We start from the raw sequence: 20,390 nt of genomic DNA on the forward strand, positions 1-20,390 counted from the left end.
ATGATTTTTGTCTTATTGTCATACCGAAAAGTAATCTATTGTATAATTTTTTTCAGTTATCTTGTAATTGTAGCTTGTTAAACATCCTTAAAGCTATAGGAAATATATATTTTTAGTACTGTTTTGAAATTATGTTAATATTCAGGTCTTAACTTGGGAAGCAAAGGAGCTTCAAAGCTGGGAAAATTCCTTCTCTTAGATGTGCTTCATTTGTCAGCTGTTGCACAGGAGACAGCTCTCCCAGCAGCTCCTTCAGCCACAGCGTGGGGCGTTCAGAGCAGAGGAAAATTTGTACCGCTGTGTTTTCATTTGTTCTACATCTAAAGCGGGAGTGAACTGTACTCTGGTGGCACACTCAGATTTTGAAAACTTTGACATATCATTAAAATTACCTTTTATAAAACAGGGGGGTTTACCATTGCACTGAATGCCTGCTGCTAATGTCAGAGGGAACCAACAGGGTTCCGTGTTGACAGTTGCCTCCTTCCTTGTGTAAACCCTGAAAGGTAGAAATAAGTTTAAATGTCAGCATACATTCTTTTATTTTGGATCGTTTTAGGGCACGATCCCAGGTTTTAGGTGGATTTAGGTAGAATAGTATTTATTCTCTAGTCTAAATTTTGTAAACTTACAAACTTGCTAAATCTCTTGGTGATTTGGAAGTGATAGATACTTTATTTCAATTTTAAATGGAAGATAAGAAAAGAGACACTCTAAAAGCTAGAATTTCATAATATACATGGAATTTTGCACCCTTTTAAATACAGATTAAAATATTGCACGCAAGACTAAAACTAATATGTGGGATACAATCTTACTGGTTTTCATATAGGCTGGCTTTGGCTTGCCTACATTTTAATCTGTCTGTCCATGATAATAGATGAAATTGGTCTTACGGGGTTCCCGGTTCATGCTCTTAAGTGAGGGAAAAATTCATGACCTCTAGCGTTTTGCAGTGTCCAGTTTAATTGCCCTTCAGAGGTACTGCCAATAACAATCTGTACCTTTTAACAGTAAAGGCTTATAAGATGATACTCCTGTTGTCAGGACTTTCCTTTATCCATTTGTTACTTGTTTGGGATCTTGACATCTCCCTTGTTAGCAAGAAGGAATGTATTTTGGGGGCTAAACTTGCATGCCAACTTCCAGAGCATGTCTAAAGCATTGGAGAGCTGCAGTGCCTTCCTGTGAGCAGAATGGTAAAATATACCCCATTTTTAGTTAGGTAGCACATTTTAATGCTTCGTCTTATTTACTGAGTGATTGCTCATTTTATCTGTACAGCTTCAGAGATTGCTTGAGCTTGAGGTCAGGTAGGAGGCTCAAAGACCACATCTAGAGCCCATTCATCCCGATGAGGTGATGCTGCCCTTTTGCTGCTTGTGAGGTTTATGGGGGAGTTGGCAGCCCTCTGTCTGCAAAAGCAGCAGAGCTTGCACATTGCTTCATGCCAGGAATGCGGGTTTGGTTTTTTTGACAATGCACTTAGTGCTGAAAAATAGTCATTGCAGCAACTAGTTACAATGCTAATTTGTCACGGCACTACAGGAGGTGTAATTTAAAATACAGAAGTCTAGTGCTAACATTTCAAATCTTAAAAATCTTCCTTTATGAGTAGTGATATTCAAGGAAGCATTTCACATAATAAGCACAAAGTCTTTTATTTGAATGAATAAAAACCACGAAGTTATTACAAATACAGTAAGCCAGTCACAGTAGGCCAACCTATTGGTTCATCACAAAGCCTCTTTATATTCAATTGTCTTACTGCTTCCCAAATTAGCAGTAAAGGGGATATTACCTCTCAAAACTTTAGTTAAATGTATCCCTCTTCCACCATCTCCAGCATGAATTGCCTGTATCTGCTGGGTTTTATTTTCTCTGGCATGAAAACTCAGCTGAATCATGTATCTTGGTGAAGTTGAGGCCAATTTTGAGTAGCATAGATGAAATCTGAAGAAAAACATATTTTTGCCATTCTTCATTCAGTGCCTAGGAGCTATAATGGGATGGATTCTAATATAATCTATTTAAATTGTTCATTTTGACTACCACCTTTAGTGGATGCAAGTGACTAATTTGTATTTCCACAGTTTCTTCATCTATACAAATTTGCACTGTATTTCACCCTTGAACCACACATGGAGCCAGTGTTGGACTGGGCCTTTTGAGCTATTGAGTAAAGTTCAGTATTCAAAAGGGAAATGATGCAAATGTTCTCACATACAAGAGTTAGCCTACTGATAATTTCCAACACTGGGAATTTTATTAGGGTAGTGTATTATTGTAGACACTGTTTTTGCTGCAACTTGTTTTGTTGGGTCTAACCACAGTTCTTTATTTTTTATACTGTGAAACTTGATGACTCTTGTTTATAACCTTGGCAGAAGGCATGTACAGGAGAATACTTCTGTCTTGTATTTGTTCACAGCAATCTCATCTGGTATATCAGGGGAAGAATTTAATAGGTTTTTTCTCCCTAATAAATATTTAAATTTACGGTGACAAATCAAAAGAGAGTGACCTTGACACAGAGTGTGGCAAAGGTGCTTGAGGAAAGGTTGCTCTGGGGACCTTCTCCCAAGCACAAGATGAATCTAAGAACTCGGGGGGGAGGGGGTGATCTGAGCAATTAACAGTCAAGATGAGTATTGAATGGATACAAGCAAGGCAAAAATTGTATTTGTTAGGGCAGGTGAAAAGGAAGTTGCGTTCATGGAGATGCAGTGAAAGCATGATGGCCAAATTCTGGCTGTGCATGGCTAGGAAATGTATCTTGAAGTTCTTACATGAAAGGATTCTTATATGAGAAAATTTAATTTAAACCTGGTTTAGGTGGCAAGTATCAGCATTAGTTAAGGCAATAAATGGGGAATAATACAGATATGTTATTTATTTATTTATCCCTCTGTGAGGGATTTCATTAAACTCTTTCAAGCTGCCCATTGTTTTGATGCCATACCAGCTATTTAAATTATAACTTATCTGAGGAAGATAGGATCAGTCTTTGCAAATTAAAGTTCAAGAAGGAATGTAACTTCTAAACATGTGATTTCTCTATCTCAATACACTTAATTATATTTTCAGGCCAAGATTGCTATGTTGACCTGTAATTATTCTTTGAATACTAATGCAAGTTATGAAATATTACATAAAATATACACAGTCTTTTACGACAAAGTAGTGTAGCCCTGAAGGGTAATAAAACCAATGAGATACCAAAACCCAACTATTACAAAAGGAAGGAGTATCCCTCTGGATCACTGGGTTCTCTTTCATGTGTTAACTCTCTGCATGTCACCTGTGCCTGGAATCTCTTTCAATTAAACTAGTAGACTTTTTAAACCATGTGCTTTCTAATCCACTTTAGGAACATTCATCTAATTTAACAACATTTTGGACACTAAGAGGCAGCTTGAAATGGAAGGTGGAGAAGTCAAGTCTCAGAACTGATGATTCTTTTTACTGCTTCAGGTGTGATCCCTGAGCATACAACCGCTGCTGTTATAGGGGACTTTTTTCTTAATTCGGTACCAGCGTGCACATATTTTTTTTCTGATAGAGAATATATTTTTTTTTATCTAGTCTGTTAGTCCACGTTTTGTGCTTTCTGAGTCCCCACCATTGTGGTCAGAATTCCTTGGTTTTTATGAAGAACAATTTACTTCCGAAGAATTTTTGGGTGTCTTGAAGATAATTGTCAAAACATGAGGATAAAGCATATGTGCAAGATAAATAAAACCTGGCTGAATGGCTCTGTGATAAGGCTGAGTGATAAATATGTAGCTGAAATGAAAGAACCTTAACATCAATGAGTAACTTAATGGGAGTTTGCATTATTGAGAATCTTTGGTGAAAATGAAAAAGTGGGCAGCTGGAGCTGAGTGGCCTGAAGGACAGGAGTGCCAGGCTCTGACCACGGGCAGCACAGTTCACTGCTCTGCAGGTAGCTTCCACGCAGGGACATGTGCTGATGAGCCATGGGGAGAAAAAATCTGGCTCCCAGAACTCCTGCCAACCCTCGAGCACAGCAGTGCTGTCTATTTGCCCCCCAAATCCTTAAAAAGAAACCACCAGCAGTAGCAACCTGTCGCTTACGGGTAAAATGCTAAAACTGACAATATGTCTGGTTGTTGTTCTCACAAGGTCTCCACTGTGCTATTGACTGTGGGAGGAACTCTGCCCTCCCTTTTATTCTTTAGTTTTGGGCAGGGTTCAGAAAGTGGTCTTGGTGAAAGCGTGTATGAAGAGAAAGTAATTAAAAGTGAAAAGGAATGGCCCTTTGCCTGCTGGTCCTCCAGCTTACAGTGCTGAGAGCGAGAATAGTCATCTCTACAATACAGTAGATTATAATTTATATATAGTAAGCAAATACACTTACTGTTCTGTGCCCCAGTATTGATCTCTACTAGAAAGCATCCCATTTTGGTGCACACCTTTCTCCAAGTAAGAAGCTGATAAGTTTAATATAATTTAATTATGTAAAAACTCATCCTGGTACATAGAATCATAGAATCATAGAATGGTTTGGGGTGGAAGGGACCTCAAAGATCATCGAGTTCCAACCCCCCTGCCATGGGCAGGGACACCTCCCACTAGAGCAGGTTGCTCAAGGCCGCATCCGGCCTGGCCTTGAACACTTCCAGGGATGGGGCATCCACAACTTCCCTGGGCAACAACCAGTTCCAGTGTCTCACCACCCTCATAGTAAAAAATTTACATCCTTTTCCCTGTCTTTAAAATAGTGGTAATTTGCTACAATCTTAGATAAACCTTTCTCAGCCTTCATTTGTCTTGTGCCATTCAGTCAGTAATCTGTCTGTTTTGTAATAAAGAGGTAATCGTTATTTTCCTTCCCTGTTTAGATTCTTTTCATTGGTTTTGCCACCCTGCTGTAAGTGGAGTAGCTTATTCACAAAAGAATGGGGATACCTTCTTGTAAAAAAAGCTCATTTCACAAGGTAGCAGTAGCAATAATAGAAGCCCTCCTTGCTAAAGATATTCCGTACGCGCTTGTGATTGTCAGAAGTGCTATAATTAGTTGTGATCTTAGTGAACAACTGAAAGCTTTGATCTTAATCCTTCAATAATGAGGCAGTTACGTATGTGGAATTCAGAGGCAATGAATGCATCCACTGAAAACTACATTGTAGTTGGGTAATGCTCTCATTTCAAATGGTTTCCCGTCTTATGTGCAACAGCCGATGTCATTCAGAAAAGGGGCATCTACTAATCCTTTCGCTTCATCTGAGGTTGGTGAGTGACTGTTCTTTCTTCCACTGGAGAGGCTGATATGGATTATTTATTTTTATGCAAAATAGTAAAACAGGATCTAGGAGCATAGCGTTGCATTTTTCTTGCCTTTTTTTTTTTTTTCTCCTCCCTGGTCTTCCGATATGTAGGGATTGTTGTTAAATAGCAAAATGTGTAGACCATAATTTGGCTGTATTATTGAACCTGTGTCTCTGAGAAGGTTAGGATTTTAAAGTCTAATAAAAGAATTGACAGGTAAAATGGGTGCAAGAAAATGTCATCTGATACTGCATTTCTTCCACACCTGTCAACAGATGCTTTTTGATCAGTCTTCATGCAGTCGTAGCATGAGTTACCTTATAAAACAAGCAATGCATAAAAAATGAAACCACCTTCTAAGAGCAGATGTGGTCCAAAAATGACATCAGGCTGCAGATTTTTAAGGCATCCTCACATTTAACTGATGTATGACCAAATGTTCCCAGTTTACTATGAGAAACCATGCAATAAATCTCTAGAAACAAAGTTCCCAAAAGTATTGGAGTGCAAAGGATAGGTTTTGTGCCAACAGCCGTGAAGAAATTTTAGATTGTTTCTGCTTTATGCAGAAGAAGGGAGGCTCAGTATTCTTGTAACTCTTTTTTTCTTGGGAGGGAGGGTAGGCTGTCAGTTATTGTTAGGTTGGAATCATAAGGGTTTTTTAACATACTATTTATAATTATGATTTTTTTTTTTTTAATACTGGATGGAGAAGTCACATAGTCATTTGCAGGCTTTGTAAGTAGAGGAAGCAAAATCTTGTGTGGTTATTTGTTTTTAAGCAGACTAGTTATTTGTTGTTAGAGAAACATTTCTGGTTTCAAATGACGTGAATAGCTAACCACTCATAAAAAGACTGCTTCTGAATCACAGTTTTAACAGTAAACAAAAACATACACGGCCATTTTGTCTCACCTTTTAGTATTTTCCTAAACATACAGGCTGAGCTTCTTTTTCATGGAAATTATCCCTGCTCTTTATGAGTTCAGACAGCGTCTCTGTTTGCGGGGCGAGCTGCGGCCGGTGTTGGTGGGTTGGTTGGTCCCTGCAGCCGCCGGTGGCCGAAGCAGCGCCCCGGGAGCGGTGGGCAGGCTGAGCCCTACGGCTGCCTTGGTGCAACCTCGACCTGCTCCCCCATGTGCTGGGCACGGGCCAGTGCCAGCAGCAGGCAGGGAGGGAGAAAAACACCTGTTTTACCCGTCGCTTTTGTGCCTGTTCGCTGGCTGGGTTTTGGAAGGAGATGCTGAAGCAGGATGTTTTCAAGGATGCTTTTGGGTGAATCAGCATATCTTTGCATAAGTTGTTCAAATACTTAATTGCGCTTAACTACTGCAAGTGGGTGGCACGTTTCTGGGTCTGGGTTTCCAGCCTTATTTCTGCCTAGCTTTAGTTTCCAACCGTCAGACCTCAAATGCTTCCTTCCGACAAGGCTGTTTTCAGAAATCTTCTCTCAGTAGAGATTTTCTAAGTCAAATTAGTAGTCCACTCCCTGGTGGATGAGTGTAGCTGATTTGAGCTTCTTACCATCAGGCAGGTTCCCCCAAGCTCCTGTGAGCCCACAAGCCTGTTGCTGAGCCCTCTTTCTTTTTTGGGGGTGCATTATGGAGACCCACGTGTGGTGTTACACCACCTTCTTGGACAAGGTCAGGACAAGTTCTTGGACAAGTTTCTCCTCCTACACAGTATTGCTCTTCGTTAGCATTACCCCCTTCATCATTAGCTTGAGAGAGCAGGTTGTGCTTGGGTACCAATGTACTGCCCACATCCCTTCTCATGCTCTTGGGCACAGCCTGGCTGTCTCAGGCACCCAGGGCTATGCTGTTTGATGCCTGGTCTTTGGTCGGTTTGGTTTTGGGCAGCTTTTGGAGGTGGTTGGGTGCTCTGGCCTCCTCGGCACCAGGCACTGAAATCAGGTTTTCCAGTTCTCAGCGCCCGCTACTCTCACCTGCTCGGAAACACAGCAGCAAGCAGCCTGGTGGGAAGTCAGCGTCTTGTCCGAAAATACAGCTCGTAAAAGGCTTCATGTGTGAGGAGCTTTTGAAAATAAGAACTTTGATGTACAGGTGGCTTAACTGATCTCAGTGCAAATGCCAGTGACCTTTTTTCCTGTTCAATAAATTAAAGGTTAAATTTGCATAATTTATTGGACAGTTATTTAGATCGTCACTTCTTTCCACTCACATTTGTACAGACTTAAATTCAGTTTAAAAAAAAAAAAAAAAGGAAGCTATAAAAGATGGAGAAGGATGGCAAATGCACTAGAGCTCTCCCCCATTAGATCTTCCAGTGCTAAACCCAGCTGTGTCCCCCAGAGGCAGTGATGGAAGGTGTAGGCAGAGGGACATCCTCTTCACACAGGGCCCAATTAAATCCTGAAACTCATTGCCACGCCAGCTTGAGAATGTTGAATCTCATGCAAGTTTTTTTGGGGGGGAAAAAAGAACAAACAAAAATTAGAGCATGGAAGGAAGATCCAGCAAGACCAGTTAAACATTGCAAAAGAGTATTTACTGCTCTTGCCTGGGTGTCTTTGGTGAACCCCTGTCAGGAAACAGGAGGCTGGAAGGGATGGCCTTTGCTCAATCTGGCACTCTTCAGTTTCTTCCTGCTTTGAAATACAATTTTCTTTTCATTTTCTAAATGGAATTAAAATGTACTATACTTAACTGCAGCTTCAGGAAAGATAACAATTAAATTCATTTGGTGCTTGAGGGATTAAAAGGCAAAGATATTTAGAAATACTTCTGAGCATTACAGAAACGTTTTCACTCAGTCTGAACGTCAGGGGATTTGTTTTTGGAATTTGCTTATACTGGTTGTAGCCTTTCTGGCAGGCAGCACCTCCCCAGTACAAACCGTGTTGTTGAAGATGGGTTGTTAAGAGTTTAAAAAGATAGAAAAATTTTGTGCTTTTATAACAGTATGGGAGACTTTCAATTATCTGAAGTTGTGAGAGTAACCACTGAAATATTGAGTTGTGCTCCATTTTTGTATTTTTTGTGGCTTGTCAGGAAGCTTATTTGTTCCTGTTTTATAATCACACTACTTCAGTAATAACGTTTACAGTTTTACAAAATGTGAACTTTAAATGCTTATGAAACAAACCCAAAAATGGTGGGAGGAATGATAATTTGCACTGGCTATGACTTCTCTAAGGAAGGATTTGAAATATTTACATTAGGGTACTATGGAGTCCATAGGTGCTTTAAAACACATTTGCATTGGCACTGGTGTGTTACACTTTACCTTTCAAAATAAACTAATGCACAAAGCATGTACATTTGTAAAGGGCTTTCTTACTGGCTTGTGTACTTTAGTCATTACCGGGCTTTTTTTTCCTTGGAATTTTTTCTTTGGCAGCAGTTTCTAACCTGTTCAAATAACATTGCTTTGTTCACTCTGAAGAGTTTTTTCTGGTTTACAAAATGGGGCAGGGGATAATCCTTGTATATTTTTATTTATTTACTGTGTGTAACATATCCACCTAAACCACATTTTTATATCTTTGTGAGGTTAAATGAATGGCTTTATTCTGATGGAAGTTATAACAGAAATTTCTTGCTTGGTCTGACTAACTTTTACCTGTACTAAAGTAGAAATTTTCCTTTTCTTTCTCCTCTTTTCCTTCTCCCCTCCTCAAAATTTTACCCCAGTCCCTACCACAGCCGCTAGCACTCCTGATGCTGTTGACAAATACTTGGAGACACCTGGAGATGAGAATGAACATGCCCATTTCCAGAAAGCGAAGGAGAGACTTGAAGCTAAGCACCGTGAAAGGATGTCTCAGGTAAGGGGAGATTTCTTTATTCTTAAATGTTTGGTCTGTCAAGTCGTAAGATGCTCAGAATCCTTCATCATCTCATTTCCCAAGGTTTCAGGCAGCTCCCCTACCTATTTGCAATGCTGTAAATACACGATTTGCTGCCTTTCTGACTCTTAAGAGTTCAGCTGGCTGGGGAATACATTTGTGGTTGGGTCACTGCTGCAACCATGAGTCACTACAGTTTCTTGTGTAAAAAGGAGAAAAAAAGTCTGTAAAAAAATTGCTCTCATCTTTGTGTAAGAATGTTTGGTTTGTGTGATTATTCTTGTTTTTAAGTAAAGAACTTGACCAGTGTATTAGCTGTCCTTCGTTTGCAGCAGGTGAGGGAGATTAGCTTTGTTCCCTGCGTGTACGTATACACCGCCGTGCCCTGGGGTAACATAAGATCCCATATGTTTATCTGATGGTCTTGAGCCTCAAGGTAACATGAAACACATCTAAAACCGAAGAAAAGAGCAAAAACTAGTGCTTTTGAACTGAACAAAAATCCAACTGAATCGACCCTTTTCTATCTTTTAATCAAAAAGATTTGTGTAGCATGAAACTGCACACTGTTTTTAATCCTGTTGAACACTAAGAGACGAGCTATCCACTCTTTCACAAATAGGGTTTATAATAGCAATGCCGATTGCCAAAAATTGTCTCATTTCTGATCTAATAATAACAAAGCAAAAAATATAAAAGGCTTAAAGGAAAGCCTGTGGTGCATATTTTTTTAGTATGGAATAACCACAAAAATGAACGTAGTATAATTCAGATGCACTGCATACATCAGTGTAGCTATTTCACTACAATGTTTCGTTGGAACTGTTGCATTTTCGGTGTTTCTGTGTATTGCTGACACGTTAACCTTTAGCTCTGTGCTGAAATGTTTGAGTAAGCCTGAAATTCAGCTCGTCGAATAAGCTGGCACTGTAGCTATGCCTGTCACTTTTCTAATAAATAGGGCAGGGCCTCTTACCTGAAGCTGTCATCTGATGGGTGCAAACCACATGCCGAGAATATGACACGTAATGGATAGGAAGATCTGTGCTCCCCATCTGCTGCTGCTTGGGCCCTGCACTCAGCACTGGTGAGGCCACACCTCGAGTATTGTGTCCAGTTTTGGGCACCTCAATACAAGAGAGATCTCGAGGTGCTGGAGCGAGTGCAGAGGAGGGCAACGAAGCTGGTGAGGGGGCTGGAAAACAAATCGTATGAGGAGCAGCTGAGGGAGTTGGGACTGTTTAGTATGAGGAAGAGGAGGCTGAGGGGAGACCTCATCACTCTCTACAACTACGTGAAGACACTGTAGAGAGGTTGGTGCTGGTCTCTTCTCACAGGTAATTAGTGACAGAACGAGAGGGAATGGCTTCAAGCTCCAACAGGGTAGGTTTAGACTGAACATTAGGAAGGAATTTTTCACCGAAAGAGTGGTCGGGCATTGGAGTAGGCTGCCCAGGGAGGTGGTTGAGTCACCATCCCTGGCTGTGTTTAAGGGCCGTTTAGATGCAGTGCTAAGGGACATGGTGTAGGGGAGGACTTTGTAGAGTAGGGTAGATGGTTGGACTCAATGATCCCAAGGGTCTCTTCCAACCTAGACCATTCTATGATTCTATGGTGTAGTTGTTACCCCGTTATTACCTCCCCTTTCTTGAAGCAGCCCCGTTAAACAAACCCTGTGTCCTGAAAGAGAAGGACAATCAGTACGAAAGGCAGGTCTACCTGGAGCAGTCCTCAGATTCTCACCATGCCTCCAGGTTTGTCTCCAAAATCCCATACGCAGTGTCAAGGTTAAGCTGAGTAATTAATGGCAGTATTTGGGTGAGCTGTGTATTTTCTATTTTCTGTGAAGCTCACGGTTTGTGTAAAAGAGCTAATGGAATGCCCAGGCACCCAGAAAACCTTATACAGAGAGACCAGGCAGTGTCAGTGCATGAGCCCAGCAAAATTAACTGGGAAAAGCACTGAGCTGTAGCATCAGAAAACTTCTGGCTAAATGCACTGCGCGTCTTACCGTGTGCATTTGGGGCAACCTCATAAATGAAGGCTGTGGTTCAAGGGTCTGACTGGAGATCACGCTGGTGCTGCGTGTGCTCTGCCCTCGTTAGCGCGTTCCCAGCCATCCTTTCTGTCAGCGCTAATGAGTGTACAGCTGCGGGGTGAGGCAGGTCAGCTCCCTCATCTCACTGCAGTGTCACTCTTCCAAAAAAAAAAAAAGTAAAATAACCAACTCTGGGCAGTTCAGCAAGCTAAATCAGACCTGGGAAACAGCAGCACGATAGTAACATCAAGAAAAAAGGATCTTTGATCTTTAATTTGCTTAAGCTGCTTATGAAATCACAGCTTAAAGTACGTATGTCTTGAAGTACACAGAACCCCTGCAGAGCTTTCAAAATAGAGTTAACTTACTTAAGTTTTTGCAAATTAGTTTTCCGTTCTATGAGTAATGTCTTGCACAGCATTGAGCTAGCCTCTCCCAACTAATAGTTCAAAAGTTTAAAAAATAAAGATCTTACAGAGAGGTAGAAAATCCAGTTAGTATACCATGCTGTGTTTTTTTTTTTTCCTCATATGAACTGTGATATGTCTGCTTCCCATACCACTGGTCTGCTTTCTTGGCAATTTATTTATATTTTACACTTTCTTTAAAATTAGGTAGATTCTTAATATACATTTAACTAAAAATTAATTTGAAGCTGTTAGTTGTTAAAAACAATGCTAAATAAATTAGCTTAGTAAGTTTTTGCTGTTACCGTCTTTCTCTAAAAAAAAAAGTGAGTGAATGAGAGTCACTAGCTAAGTCCATCAGCAGGACTGAGCATAATTACTCATTTTTATTTACCCAAATGATAGCTTCAAGTCCAGTTCTTTTAAAGCTGAGAAATGGGGGCTTATATAGGAGCAGAAATACCCGGTTTTCTTCTTTAAAAAAGAGGGGAAATAGTGGTTTTGGAACATGATCAAGTCATTCCTTAATCTTGATAGATGTCATAGTCTGATATAAATGAGCTTGTTCACTAAAAACAAATATTTCTTGTATTTAATAAAGCAGATAGTTGTAAAACGGTGCTTGATTTGAATTGCTGAATTGCAGCAGCCAATTAACTAATAAAAAATTCATATGCATTCTAGTTCACATACAAAACAATCATCTAAGGAGTAGGGAAGTTTATCATTAAAAAATTAAATTAAAATTAAATATTTTAATGCAAACATGTCATCAGGATGAATGCAGGTATTTTGTATATCCTCTTTCTGAGGTTTCCCTTTGTTTACCATTAAATTCTTACCACTCATGTTTCATTTTCTCTTGCATAAAAATATTCACATAGGCAGAGACCCAGCTTCTCATGATGGTTGCGCCTGTTCATAGTTTGTTCATAGTTTACAGCTTCTAAGACTCTCTTGTTAGGGGACTCTTCTGCCATTTTTGTTTTCACCATGACCTGATGCACCTCTGGTTCAGACTGTTTTAATTCCTTCTGCTCTTAAGTGTCCATCCCTTTAGACTACAGACCATTCAAGTTTGTCTGCCTTGACATCTTGCATGGCATCTGGAGCAACAAGGCTTATGGAATCATACATTCCTAGGCAGTGCTGTGAAGAGAAATACATTAGCATATAATTTTAAGCTTTTCCAAGCATTATTAATGCAGCTGCAAATAACAGCAAAGCTACGTTCCCATACAAACAGAATAGCTGTCCAGCAATGCATGTGTAACCTTTAAATGTTTGCTATTCTCTGATACATAACAGGGCAAGATTATGCTAACTGATTGCAGGATGCTGTAGTTCTTGTCTCCTGCTTTGGTACAATTCTCCTTTTCCTCTTTCCAGTTTGTTAACTCCCATAAAGCTCCCTCACTTAAATAGTTGCTGCTAAATAGCCTGGTGGAACCAGATATTGAACCTTACTCAAGGGAGCAGTTTATTTATACATTTCTTCCCTCAAACATCTTGTGACATCCTTATGTCTTAAATTTACTCTTCCCCTGGCTGTTTACAGTATTTTAGGAATCATAGCGTGTACAGTGCTTATGATAGGAACTTAATGATACCTTGTCTCCTAGAATAGTCTTGCTTCTTGGAAGTTTATTTCCAAAGCAAGCATCTGAAAATACTGCAGTCCTCAGCTAGCCCGAACAGGGCTGGTGTTAGGTTCAAGATTTTTTTTTTTTTTTTCATCACTGCATGCCAATAGTTCCAACATCCCAAAGAGGTCTTCAGCTGATTTTAGTGCAAGTGGCACCACAGACTCGTAGAATGAAGCGACCTTAAAGGTTGTGAGGTTTGCACGGGCCCACCTCTCAAACCTGTCAAGGTCCCTCTGGATGGCATCCCTTCCCTCTAGAGTATCAGCCACACCACTCAGCTTGGTGTCATCTATAAACTTGCTAAGGTTGTGCTCAATCCTACTGTCCCCAATATGTCCATGTCCCCAGCAAAGGTGTTAAATGATACTGGTCCCTATATTCCCTAGAACCCACCATCTCTACAGTTGCATGGGAGTGGACTTTCCTTCCCTAAAACTGACTGTCGGTTTAGTAGGAGTGCCCCCCTCAGTTAGTCAGGGCTTTTGGGGGAGGTTTAATGACGTTATTACCAGGAAAAGGGTCAAGGCTTAAGTATGGAACAAAAGCCCTTGACAAAGGGAGGCATCTTATTGGAATGACTTTGACCTTCTAACTAAGCAAACCTTCAGGCAAGCACCTCGGTTGGTCTGAGTGCTGTAACCCCAAAATTTCTGTCATAATTCTTCTCTTTCACACTGTGCTGCAGTGTAAAAAGTGGGAGTATAATGAGATTTTTGCGTTTAGCATCTCTCTTAATAATGAATGACACTTTCCATATTTCCTTTCTTCCTCTTGCTGTCCTGTCCAGCCCAATTTCAAAAGGAGTCTGCTAGGCACTAGGTCCTGAGTTCTGAAGAAGTTTGACTTTGAAATGGTTTGCTTCTGAAATGTCAACCAGAGGTTGTCATTTTCCCTGCACAAAGCTGCCAAGCCTTGAAGAGCCTTAAATGTGTGTGCCTTTGATAGGTCTATGCTTTCAATGAAGGAGAATAGGTTTATAAGTGCATAGAGGCAAAGTTAAGTTTTTTTCTGCACATGCATATCTAGGGATTTTTTTTTTCTCTTCTTGCTCTTTGGTTTCCTACGGAGTGCTATGTCATATTTCTTAGTCCCTCATCATTCTCTAAAGCGACAACCAGTGAGAGCAGAAGTCTCCTGTGGGTGGTAGTGTGACTGCCCATAGATAGCTGTAGGGCAGCTGCATCTTCTGTTGGTCAGCATACACACAGAGATGCTTTTTGACCATTGAAATCTTCTCAGTTGCGAAAATTGGCAATAAAAGCACAGCTTCTGCAGCCTTTACATTGGGCGTTGTTTCTGCCAACAGCCATGTCATCCTGTTTTCTACCACAACCCATTCACTCTCGTTGCACTGGTGCTGAACTCTGAAGCCTGTCATTTACATCCCTCCCAACTAGTTGTGTAGGCTGTTGGTTTATCATCCTGCCTTTCGTGCCTTGAAAGTCTTAGAGAAATAAAACAGGCAGAGAGGTCTAGCCAAAGGTCTCCTTATCACATTACCCACAAGACTTGTTTTCATCATATGGATTAGCAGAGGGTTAGTTTGGGGGATAAAGATGGCGAGGGAACAGTTCTGAAAATCCATCAACTGCCTATTCACAGTGAAAAAAAGAGTGTTAAGCAGATGTCAGAGAAGTGATTTAAAAACATAAAGGGAGAGGAGGCAGAACAAAATCATAAAGTTGCTAACCTAGGCCAATGCTCAAGATTGAGCACATCGTTGTAGTTTATGACTTAAATTAACCCCATAATTTCACAGTCTTCTGTAATGTTTGCATCCTGGCATCGGTGACATTTCAGGTCTCTAGGAAGGTACTGCCTTTCTAGAATCAACTATACAAGAATCAGGTTTTCTTGACCACGACAATCATATAGCCTAAGTGTACAATTAAGAGATGAATACCTAATGTGCACCTAATACACAGCAGCACTATGAGCATTAGTAAGGTTTCGTTTTTTCCAGAACACATGGTGCTCTAAATTGTGGTGTTGGTTCATCCATCTCCTGGGAAAGTAACTGGTGGTGGGGCGACCTGTAACTTCAGTGCACTGTGCATTATCTTCTCTGTCATAGGCTGCTTACTACAACCCCTTCCAAATGATTTTTCATGTCTCCTTGTAATTTTGGGGTTCCTACCTCCCTAGAGCTTGGCTGGAATTTGCGTGTCAGTGCATATTTGTCAGAAGATAATGTAAATTAAAGAGGTACTTCTGGCCTGCCAGTTCATGTAGCTTGTAGTGCAATTCTTGCAGTCAACGGCTCAATGTCCAAGTGGCAACCCATGACAAGTGGTGTTTCTCAGGGGTCAGTATTGGGCTGATGCTGGTTTAGTGTCTTTGTTGGTGACATGGACAGTGGGATAGAGCACAAGTTTGCCAACAACACCAAGCTATGTGGTGCAGTTGACACTCTGGAGGGAAGAGACGCCATCCAGAGGGACCCAGACAGGCTTGAGAGGTGGACCTATGTGAACCTCAAGAAGTTCAACAGGGTAAAGTGCAAGGTCCCGCATATGGGTTGGGGCAATGGCAAGCACTAATACAGGCTGGGCAGAGAATGGATTGAGAGTAGCCTTGAGGAGAAGGACTGGGGAGTGTTGGGCTTAACATGACCTGACAACCTTGCAGTCCAGAAAGCCAACTGCATCCTGGGCTGCATCAAAAGAAGCATGGCCAGCAGGTCAACAGAGGTGATTCTGCCCCTCTATTCTGCTTTCGTGAGACCCCATTCTGGACTAATGTGTCCAGCTCTCGGGCCCCCAGCATAAGAAGGACATGGACCTGTTGGAGCAAGTCCAGAGGAGAGCCATGAACATGATCACAGGGCTGCTGCACCTCTCCTATGAAGACAGGCTGAGAGACTTGGGAAGAGAAGGCTCCAAGGAGAACTTATAGCAGCCTTCTAGTACCTGAGGGGGCCTGTGGGAAAGATGGGGAGGGACTCTTTATCAGGGAGTGTAGTGATAGGACAAAGGGTAATGGTTTTTAAACTGAAAAAGGGGAGATTTTTATTAGATATTAGGAAGAAAGTCTTCACTGTGAGGGTGGTGAGACACTGAAACAGGTTGCCCGGCGAAGTTGTGGGTGCCCCATCCCTGGAAGTGTTCAAGACTAGGATGGATGGGGCTTTGAGTAGCCTGGTCTGGTGGAAGGTGTCCCTGCCCATGGCAGGGGAGTTGGAACTAGATGTTCTTTAAGGTCCCTTCCAACCCAAACTATTCTATGATTTCCTAAAATATATGTCTCCATTCTCTTGGGCTGTTTTTGAGGCCTGAATCTCTTAAAAGTGAATAAATTCACTGATAGTGAGTTAAAACTGTTTTTACTATGACTGATTTATTGCCATCTTGAAATAGATTCCCAGGCTTTGGGTTAAAAGGAAGATGAAACCTTGACAGCAAAATCTCATATGTTGAGTTAGTCTTGGGTGCAGATGTCTGCATGCTGGTTAATCATTAGGGTCTAAACCCTATATAGGACTGAGAAGGGATTACATTACAAGGACTGGGACTTGTAAAAGTCTCCGTTGAGCCCATGTTTGGTTGTGTTTGGTTTTTTTCAAAGACACTGGCTCAGCCAGATACCCTGGGGCACCACCAGTGCTCTCTAGTCTGTCCATCCAGAAGCCTGATTGGCCATGTCTGGCATGTGGAAAAACTGGGGAGCCTGAGACAGGAGCTGAGTGGTGATGTGAGATACAGGTGTGAGATACAACAGGTGTAATTTGTCTGGCCTTTGGTATTGGTCTTGGTAAAATTTCAGTCACGCATGCAGACTCTGAGCTTTTTGAAATACCTCTTTAGAAAGAGTATGTCTGACTGTTTCTATTAAATGGTATGAAAGTGTCATTTTTGGTGAGAAAGGAAAGAAAGGAAATGCACATATTGAGTGATTGCTTCTAGGTTTCTTTGTCTTCTTCTGACATTGTGCTAATCCTGCAACTAAACAAGTTACTTGTGCATACTGCATTCGGTGAGAGCAATTGTTCCTGCATTAAATGTGTTATTTGAGGAGATTGCTATCTAGGTGTGAAATGAGTGAAGTCCCTAAGTAAAACCACAGGAAGGCTTCAGATGTCATGGAAAGCAAGTTAAGAGTAACTCTTTTCCTGACTATTTAAATACTGCCCTGTGTTACAGGAGGAGGTGGCCTCTGATATTGCTGAAAGGAACGGCACTGAACGTTGTCCTACATAATTTTTCTGTCAGTGTTGTACTTGAGATACAAATATAATATAAATACATTCAGTTCTTGACATGTTGGACACCTGTTTCTGGACAGACTAGCACAAATTGCATGTATTTCTTGATCTGTGCTACTCAAAGGCCAGCCATGTAGTCCAAATAAATCTAAAAATTTTTGAGGTACCAAAAGAAGTCTCACTTAAAATGAGTTGAAATTCACTTATTTTGGCCAAAGACATACAGTAGATGGAAACAGTTTTGTTTCTGTCTGAGATGAAAAGGGGTTGGTGTGTTCCCCCGTAGAGACCTCCACTTCCCTGGCTTGAGGCCTGGTTCACGGCCGTGTTGCTCCACAGCGGAGTTGTGAGAGCTTGACACAACGCTCAGACACAGAAGTACCATCTTTGTGCAATCTAATAACAGGTTTCCTACCTGCGTTAAATGTTGCAACTGCTTTTTTTAATAGGCATAAGAGGAGGAGAGGAATATAAAAGGATGACTGTCGGGGCTGCGGTGCTTGTCTGTCGCTGAGCCCTGAGACAAGAGGGGAAAATGGGAAAGTCACGCTGCTTGTTTTGTTCTCTAGGTCATGAGGGAGTGGGAAGAGGCAGAACGCCAAGCAAAGAACTTGCCAAAGGCCGACAAGAAAGCCGTTATCCAGGTAAAGGAAAAACACAACCACAGCCTTACCAACTGGGGATGAAGTTAAAATACAAGGGGTGCTGGGTGTGGTACAATTTTAAAACCTTTAATAGAATTCTCTGCTCTTGCTGTTGCTATTGTCGTTTCCAGCTGTTAGTGGCTGCTGGGTGTCTCTGTACCCTGCAGCCAGTCCCTGGAACAGCAGTGCACAACATTGGTCATGATTGCATGGAGGGGTAGAATTTCCTTTGAATTTAGCTTTGCCTTCAGTGAGAACTGAAAACTCAGTTCCCACAGGCCCCTTTCAAAATGTAGGCCGTGATAAACTAATATAATCTGCAGAGGCTAAGCTTAAAGCAGAGATGGAAAATCTGATTTAAGGAAGGAATCGCCATCAGTTTTATCTGAAAGAAACACTCAGCCAAAAATTATTTTATCCAGAATTATACTATAATTCGAAAATTCTGACAAGCCAGAAACTCATTGGATCCCACTGTGGCTAAGTCAGGTATTATTCAGTACTGCCAGAATGATTTCAGTGCAAAACTATAAAAATGTAACATTCAATGCAAACTATAAAAAGGGAACATTCAGAACCAGATTGCATCGCATATTAGATCTCATAGCTTTGCTCTCCGTGCATTTTACCCAGTCAATCTTTTCCTTTATTGGAATAAGTTTGGACTCAATTTTTCTTGCTGGTGACTAGTTTGTAAGAAATTATAGTGGCTCCTTTCAAGTTGGAATGTTTCCCCCCGCAACTCCCCATGTAGTTTTGTTCGTGAAGTCATGTTGGTACTTGGAAGGCCCTCGTGATGGCAGGGGAGCGTACACTTGCCAAACTCCACCCTCTTCTAGGCACAATTCTCTAGCGCTGAACCACTGTCTCATGGGGCAGATGAAGGATTCACTGGCGGTTGTGTTGAACATGTCAGAAATATTTGATTAGTTTAAGAAAATATGGCCAAGTGTTCAGGAATACAGGTCATCAGCAGTTCCCCCTGAAATCAGTAAAAGGTGCATTCGGTGCAGAGCTCCTGGGAGCCAGGCTGGACTGACATGGGGAGAGCCTTTGGTGATTTGCAGTTGAGGGTGTTCGCATCTGCTGGTCTCTGCTGATGTCAGCTGTTCCTGTTGTGATGGATGTTTTTTTCAGCATTTCCAGGAGAAAGTGGAATCACTGGAACAAGAAGCAGCGAATGAAAGACAACAACTGGTGGAGACTCACATGGCACGGGTGGAAGCCATGCTGAATGACCGTCGTCGCATTGCTCTGGAGAACTATATCACAGCCCTGCAGACTGTCCCACCCAGGGTAAGTGCAGTATCACAAGCGCTGTCAGCTGTGTCAAAATCACTGTGGTTCTCCTGGGGAAAAAGCTGTGCCCAGAGACAGTTCAGCTATGGAGCAGTGAGCGTGTGTTCCCCATGCAAGAGCTGCTACAGCAGTCAGCCAGTGTCAAAGTTAAAAGTTTAGACTTTGTGTGTACATAAACGTAGGCACAAGCACACACACACAGCCGTACACACCTATAGACAGAGAGATAGATATATAAAGATATTAAGCAAATAACATGGTAGTGATTTGGCTGTCAGAAATGGTGGCTGTTCACAGATTCAACAGAAGGATGATGAAGCATCCCTCCAAGTGATGCTACATCATGTCAAGATGGAACTTAAGGATGAGAGCAGTCGTGATTTTCTGTTTTGCTTGTTGAACTGTTGAAAAGTTTGGTGAAGGATCTTGTGAGGATTGTTGGATGGCAGTTCAAATTTGTGTTAGATGTGATGACTATTGTTGGGTGTAAACGCTAAGTTCAGCATGTGGATTGAATGGAATTTTTAATGACTCTGTATCTGTGATGATACTATTCAATACCAAAATAACAGGTGTGTGACCTCCAGAAGAAGAGAATCTGTATGAACACTGTGGGAAAACAGTCAAATGTTTTATATCACACTCCCCTCTTGAACACTTCCTAGCTGGAAATAGCAGTATGTTACCAAAAGACTTTTAGGTCAACAGTGTAAGATGTAGCCGTTAGATCCTGAATTTGGCCTCACAGGGGAAATTACTTCAATACAGCTAACCTGGTAGAATTTCGTGTTTTAAATGAATTTCCTTCTGCAAAGAAACCTGCATATTCAGTGAGCATGGAAAAGTGATTATCGTCTTAGTTCTTTATCATCAACAAACTTTTTTCTCCACCCCATGGTGCAAAACTACTCAATTATATTTTTTTTTACTGTGTACGAAGTAAAAGAAAAATATTTTACTTAGGTAGAAGTGTCATGGGGAGACTTCAGAATAGTTGTATGAGGAGTTAATCTGTATTTTGCAACATAACAATTGTGTAAAATGAAGCTAGTCTG

The 20,390-nt window shown here is 41.3% G+C and overlaps 1 protein-coding gene across 5 annotated transcripts in view; it reads left to right on the forward strand.

The window, feature by feature from the left end:
- APP (amyloid beta (A4) precursor protein) overlaps positions 1-20,390 on the forward strand; it is a 183,901-nt gene that overhangs the window by 98,752 nt on the left and 64,759 nt on the right. For 4 of the 5 annotated variants that reach the window (XM_014938124.1, XM_014938126.1, XM_014938127.1 and 1 more), the window contains 3 exons: positions 8,946-9,079; positions 17,962-18,036; positions 19,174-19,332. In XM_014938124.1, coding sequence (XP_014793610.1) covers positions 8,946-9,079; positions 17,962-18,036; positions 19,174-19,332 — 368 coding nt within the window. The remainder of the gene's footprint in view (positions 1-8,945; positions 9,080-17,961; positions 18,037-19,173; positions 19,333-20,390) is intronic. The other variant, XM_014938125.1, reaches the window with a different exon arrangement.

This window comes from Calidris pugnax, unplaced genomic scaffold (genome assembly GCF_001431845.1).
Source record: "Calidris pugnax isolate Ruff unplaced genomic scaffold, ASM143184v1 scaffold25, whole genome shotgun sequence".
Taxonomy (NCBI): domain Eukaryota; kingdom Metazoa; phylum Chordata; class Aves; order Charadriiformes; family Scolopacidae; genus Calidris; species Calidris pugnax.